This window comes from Apostichopus japonicus, chromosome 17 (genome assembly GCF_037975245.1).
Source record: "Apostichopus japonicus isolate 1M-3 chromosome 17, ASM3797524v1, whole genome shotgun sequence".
Taxonomy (NCBI): Eukaryota; Metazoa; Echinodermata; class Holothuroidea; order Aspidochirotida; family Stichopodidae; genus Apostichopus; species Apostichopus japonicus.
The window spans coordinates 1,378,923-1,386,226 of record NC_092577.1 but is presented as its reverse complement, the minus strand read 5'-3'; the positions used below and the strand labels follow the sequence as shown (position 1 = coordinate 1,386,226).

The 7,304-nt window shown below is 38.5% G+C and overlaps 1 protein-coding gene across 1 annotated transcript; it reads left to right on the top strand.

Annotated features, from left to right (window-relative positions):
- The first annotated feature begins 1,775 nt into the window (after window positions 1–1,775).
- On the top strand, window positions 1,776–5,347 carry LOC139984986 (uncharacterized). The gene is made up of 2 exons (XM_071999157.1): window positions 1,776–2,212; window positions 3,375–5,347. The coding sequence occupies exons 1-2, from the start codon at window positions 2,149–2,151 to the stop codon at window positions 5,198–5,200; spliced, it is 1,890 nt and encodes a 629-aa protein (XP_071855258.1). The 5' UTR covers window positions 1,776–2,148; the 3' UTR covers window positions 5,201–5,347.
- Window positions 5,348–7,304: the final 1,957 nt, after the last annotated feature.

Below are 7,304 nucleotides of genomic sequence, written 5' to 3'. Positions count from 1 at the left end.
ATAGTATACTTATCAAAGTAAGAGATGTAGGATGGAGTCTTTGCATAGTATACTTATCAAAGTAAGAGATGTAGGATGGAGTGTTTGCATAGTATACTTATCAAAGTAAGAGATGTAGGATATAGTGTTTGCATAGTATACTTATCAAAGTAAGAGATGTAGGATGGAGTGCTTGCATAGTATACTTATCAAAGTAAGAGATGTAGGATATAGTGTTTGCATAGTATACTTATCAAAGTAAGAGATGTAGGATGGAGTGTTTGCATAGTATACTTATCAAAGTAAGAGATGTAGGATATAGTGTTTGCATAGTATACTTATCAAAGTAAGAGATGTAGGATGGAGTGTTTGCATAGTATACTTAACAAAGTAAGAGATGTAGGATGGAGTGTTTGCATAATATACTTATCAAAGTAAGAGATGTAGGATGGAGTGTTTGCGTAGTATACTTATCAAAGTAAGAGATGTAGGATATAGTGTTTGCATAGTATACTTATCAAAGTAAGAGATGTAGGATGGAGTCTTTGCATAGTATACTTATCAAAGTAAGAGATGTAGGATGGAGTCTTTGCATAGTATACTTATCAAAGTAAGAGATGTAGGATGGAGTGTTTGGAAAATGAAGGTACTTGAAGAGCTATTGTCATTATTGTAGTGAATTAGAGTTTAAAATTGGCATTAACGTAATTCGTTTGTTTCAACTTGGCCACTTATTCTAACCAAGTGACTTGATTATAGTTTGCCTTATAAATATTACTGTTATTGATTTTGATGTGTTTTAATATACTTGATGAAAACGAAAATTGCTATCTCTTACAACCCTCTCCTCTTTATACTCTTCATCTGTTCTTTAATAATAAAGTTTTAACAAGTAAATTATTTCTTTATCTGGACATTTTTTTTAGAGTGAATAAAAGACTCAGATCTGCTTGAAGATTTGGTGCATAGAGTACTCAGGTGATTGTGCATGAGACCCCCAGGTCTCCTGAAATTGACCAAATTTCAGGTAATTCAACTGTAAGTGGAAACGCCGCAGGACATGAAGCTAGCTCAAATTGCGAACACACAGTATGAGTTGTTAACGATTGTTTTGTTCGCACCCAGTCCGTTTTGCCGATCACAATTTACCAGTCTCGCGTATAGATTAAGTTTCATATGATAGCATGTGTTAATACTTCAGCGGAGAAGTCACGCCTAACAGTGTCAATAGTAATAATTCTCGTCATTTATACCATGTCATTTGCACAATGCCGGAACAAACTGCGCCAAAGTTCAATATAGGGGAATTTGAAACGCAGCGTTTGGTCAAGACAATTGGCGGGGACACGGTATATCATGTCCCCACCACTGAAAAAGTAGGTGGGGACACGTCCCACTGTCCCCACCATGATCTGACTCTGGTGATGGTGCACTGATGAGACCCTCATGTGTGTCAGGCAGAGTTATTCAGGAAACTGTCTCTTATTTTGAGAGTGAATGAAAGACTCAGATCTGCCTTTGAAGAATTGGTGCATAGAGTGCTCAGGTGATGGTGCATGAGACTCTCATGTGTGTCAGGCTGTGTCTTTCATGACATTGCCTCCTATTTACAGAATGTGCCAGACTTAGGTCAACTGCCTTTCAGGGATTTGGATGCAGTTTTAGGTTACTTTGCATGAGACCCTCAGGTGTATCACTGAGTCATCATTGCCTTGTGTGATATACAGTATGTGTTCTTATCGTTATGGTAGCCAGTTGTTAGTAAAGTGTCTCTTATAGTTTTTCATTGAAGACAGATATCTCTTCTAAGTTATAACGTTATGATTTAAAGAATTTGTATCAAACACTTTGATGCGTGCGTGAGTTTTTTCGTGTTTTGGGGGCGGAGGCTAGAGAATTTTAAGAAATGAAAAGATTCCATTGGATGTTAGGTTATTATAGGTGTGGTCACTAGACTGTCACTCAGGTACGATGTAGGTTTGGAGTTCTTGGATATTAGTCACAGCTATGTTATTATGGTGATGATACACAACACCAAGCATGGAACCGTTCGGCTCTTGTTAAATATTACCAAGCTTAGAGTTAGAAAAAAGAAATCGCAAGACGAAACAGATCAACCGCAATATTAGCAGAAGATCATTTACCGAGCACTTATCCACGGGAAAGAAAATGTTTCAGATATCCGTAAAGGTGGAACCAGTGTCACCATTACATGATAACACTTTTAACACAGGTAACGGTTCCGCGAAAAGTCTAGTGATATTGTATAAGCATATAAAATGACCCTAGTAACAGCAGTACCATGATGGGCTCAACAACAAAAAAACCAAAACAAATTAAGTGCTTAAGACTTCTCTAAAGAGATGAGCGAAGAATGAATTACTGAAAACAGGATAGAATATATATATTATGTAAGGGCAGTTCTAAATCTTAGTGCAAGCTTAATTTTTAAGTTAACCCGACCAGACGTCTTTGTTTTCCAGGGACTGCTGTCACTGGATTTCATGTAATGTCTCCGGACAAATAATATGTTCACAGAATGACCCCACTTTAAAAAATACTTTCCTGGGAATATCCTTGATTTTGTATACTGCATGGCTATGAATAATTCAGAGGTTTTAGAGGCAGCTTCAATAAATGATATGATACAGTAAGCGTGAACGTTTATAATATATGAAATTCCTTGAGCACAGGCCTGGCATCTCAGATAATTTAATAATTTCATTCGCTTTATTTTACATGGGAAACGTCTCTGAATTTTTTAATACTGTAATGTCTGTATATAGCACTTACCCTCCAAGATTTATCTTGACATCAGTTGGCTCTGTATATATATTTTCGGCAAAAATCCTAAAATGTTCTTAACTCGAAGCATTTGAACATCATCCTGGAAACAGAGAACCACAAACACTCAAAAAGACCCTCAAGACTCCACTATTCCTGTAAACGTATTTTGTAACCCTTAATGTCGATATGGAATGTGGAAAGAGGATTGGATATATCCAAAAGAGAGCTAGATTTTGCTCTGTTGTCCGGAGGTACTGTATTGTATTCACGAGAATCTCTGTCAATATAAGCTAAAGATTGTGGTTGGATTTGTGTTCGATTTTAAAGGATTGTCTGGTGACAATGTGAAACTTACGTTGAAGAGAAAAATATTCCACACTGCTAATTGAAAAGCCCATCTCAATAACCTTGTTAATAATCTCACATCAGTGAAAGAACTTTCCTGATCACTTAAAAATAGCAAGGTTGAGAGTGACTCTACATAGTCCTAAATGAAATATTCTCATTTAAAAACTGCAATATTCTGAATCAGTTTTTTTTCTTCACATGATAGGATTCACTATGCTGACAGTATTGTCTGTTTCACCTTGTTTTACTTAAATTCTCAGTATCGAAGGGACTGTCCTCTGGACACATTGCTCACACACATCACCAAGGACATCAACAGGATGTTAAGAAGGAAGAAAAGGAGTCTGTGGAACCAGTTGATAGCTACTCATGTCATGTTTTATTCAGCCTGGAGGATGAGGTCAATAATGGAGAAAAATCCTCTGGCGATACTAAACAAATTATAGGGAAACCAAATCAGACAGAGAATTGTACACTTTATAGAGGAGAGAATCCTGACAACATTGTTGATGGCAGCAAGCTGTTTACTCACACTGGAAGTGTGGAAAAACATGAAAGAACACATGCAGGAGAGAGGTCCTATCAGTGTAACTACTGTGACAAAAAGTTTGCCAAAGCTGCTAGTTTGAAGAGGCATGAAGGAATACATACAGGAGAGAAACCTTATCAGTGTAAATACTGTGACAAAAAGTATACCCGTGCTGATAACTTGAAGATTCATGAAAGAACACACACAGGAGAGAAACCTTATCAGTGTAAATACTGTTTCAAAAAGTATGCCCACGCTGGTAGTTTGAAGAACCATGAAAGAATACATACAGGAGAGAAGCCTTATCAGTGTAAATACTGTGACAAAAAGTATGCCCACGCTGCTATTTTGAAGAGCCATGAAAGAATACATACAGGAGAGAAGCCTTATCAGTGTAGCTACTGTGAGAAAAAGTTTGCTAGATCTGGACAGTTGAATATACATGAAAGAACACATACAGGAGAGAAGCCTTATCAGTGTAGCTACTGTGAGAAAAAGTTTGCTAGATCTGGACAGTTGAACATACATGAAAGAACACACACAGGAGAGAAGCCTTTTCAGTGTAGGTATTGTGAGAAAATGTTTGCTAGATCTGGACAAATGAGGAGACATGAAAAAACACATACAGGAGAGAAGCCTTATCAGTGTACCTACTGTGAGAAAAAGTTTGCCCACTCTGCTAATTTGAAGAGCCATGAAAGAATACATACAGGAGAGAAGCCTTATCAGTGTAGCTACTGTGAGGAAATGTTTGCTGAATCAGGGAATTTGAATATACATGAAAGAACACATACAGGAGAGAAGCCTTATCAGTGTAGCTACTGTAAGAAAATGTTTGCCCAATTAGGAGAGTTGAATATACATAAAAGAACACACACAGGAGAGAAGCCTTATCAGTGTAGCTACTGTGAGAAAAAGTTTGCTGGATCTGGACAAATGAGGAGACATGAAAGAACACATACAGGAGAGAAGCCTTATCAGTGTAACTACTGTAAGAAAAATTTTGCTGGATCTGGACAAATGAGGAGACATGAAAGAACACATACAGGAGAGAAGCCTTATCAGTGTAGCTACTGTGAGAAAAAGTTTGCTAGATCTGGACAGTTGAATATACATGAAAGGACACACACAGGAGAGAAGCCTTATCAGTGTACCTACTGTGAGAAAAAGTTTGCCCAAGCCTCTAGTTTGAAGAGCCATGAAAGAATACATACAGGAGAGAAGCCTTATCAGTGTAGCTACTGTGAGAAAATGTTTGCCCAATCAGGGAATTTGAATATACATGAAAGAACACACACAGGACAGAAGCCTTATCAGTGTAGCTACTGTGAGAAAATGTTTGCCGAATCAGGAATGTTGAATATACATGAAAGAACACATACAGGAGAGAAGCCTTATCAGTGTAGCTACTGTGGGAAAATGTTTGCTGGATCAGGGAATTTGAATATACATGAAAGAACACATACAGGAGAGAAGCCTTATCAGTGTAGCTACTGTGAGAAAAAGTTTGCTAGATCTGGACAGTTGAATAAACATGTAAGAACACACACGGGATAGAAGCCTTATCAGTGTAGCTACTGTGAGGAAATGTTTGCTAGATCTGGACAAATGAGGAGCCATGAAAGAACCCACACAGGAGAGAAGCCTTATCAGTGTAAATACTGTGAGAAAATGTTTGCTAGATCTGGACAGTTGAATATACATGTAAGAACACACACGGGATAGAAGCCTTTCAGTGTAGTTACTGCAAGAAAATGTTAGCTCAATCTAGAAATTTGAGGACACTTGAAAAACTTCATACAGGAGAGAAGCCTTATCAGTGTGACTACTGTGACAAAAAAGTTTGCTTAAGCTTCTGGTTTGAAGAAACATATAAAATCACACTAGGAAAAATCTGATTGGTGTGCTTTCTGTGACAAAATGTTTGCTTTATCTGGACACTTGAGGGGACATGAAAGATAATACACAGGAGAGAAGTCTTATCAGTGCAGCTACTGTAAGAGAATTTGTGCTTTTTCTGGACATTTGAGGACTCATACAGTAGAAGAACACACACAGGAGAGAAACCTTATCAATGTAGCTACTGTAAGAATTTAAGTTTTCTGTATCTGGACATTTGAGGACACATGAAGGAACACATACAGAATAGAAGCCTTATCAAAATTGGAGGACACATCAAAACGTGGCATATCAACTCTCAGCTTTTGCATTATATTTCAAACCGCCCAATGTGAGGGTAGCGATAAACTAACCCACATCCACACTCCTCACTCTTAACACGTTTCATCTGACAACAACCCATCTATTAAGGTTCATGCCCCACCTAATCCATCTGGGTATATTTGGTACCCCATGTGTGATGGATTGGGAGGGAACGTCCAATAAATTTGCATGTGAAGTGCGCTTCTGCACCTCCAAAACGCCTCCCCAAATTGTTCTTGCTTTCCATCCCCAATCTACCTGTACAACCCTTTCACGGTTTGGAATTTCTAGACCCACACCATAGGTACACACCCACACACCCCATCACCATGGTATATATTCAGGTGGCATACTCCTATTAGAGTCTATATCATCCCCCAGGATGCTCTCCTGTATCAGGAAAAGTGGCAAAATACAGTAGGAGAACATCTTTTTGTTTCGATGATAATCGTAAACTTTGCATTCATGATGGCGTGTTTGTGGGTGCGTTTGTGTTGCCCGGGTTGTAAACACAATATCTCAAGAAGGGAAGCTTGGGCAAATCTCATATTTGGTGTATAGAGGTAACACATTGTGTACAAGAAGCCTATTGATATTGGTGGAGGTTAAATGTCATTTGAGGTCACCAGAAGCCAAATTTTGAACACTTTGTAAACACGATATCTCAAGCAGGGTAGCATGGGCAGACCTTATATTTTGTGTGTACAAGTTTCACATTGAGTACAAGAAGCCTATTGTTTTTGGTGGATGGTAGCGGTCATTTAGGGTCACCAGGGGTGAATTCGTAAAAACCGTGTAAACACGATATCCCAAGAAGGGAAGCATGGGAAGAACCTGATATATAGTCGAAGAAGAACCACATTGAGTACAAGAAGCCAGTTGTGTGTGGTTGAGTCAAAGGTAATTTGGGGTCGTCACCAGGGGTCAAATTGTGAAAACCTTGTTAACAAGATATCTCAAGAAGGGAAGCACGGGCAGACCTCATATTTTTTTAGTTTTTTTTAGAAGTACCACATTGAGTACATTAGCCTTTTGTAATGGGGTCACGGTCAAAGGTCACTTGGGGACAACAGGTCATATTTTGAAAGCCTTGTAAACATGATATTGGAAGACAGGAACCTTGGACAGATCTCATATTTGGTTAATAGATGTACCATATCAAATTTAAGGAGCCTGTTATTGCTTTCGTGGAGGTCATAGGTCATTTGAAGTCAACAAATGCCAAACATTTACTTCACTCCCCGCTTACCTGTCTCTCTACACTAACCGGCGCACCTTCCTACACATAATATCGTAAAGAAAGCTTGGGCAGAACGCTTATTTGGTATGTAATTGTACCACATTGAGTACGAGACGCCTAATGTGGTCGGAGGTCAATGGTCATTTGAGTTCACCAGGGGTCAAATTGTGAAAACCACGGTTTACAAAATATTTCGACAAGGACAGATGTTATATTTTG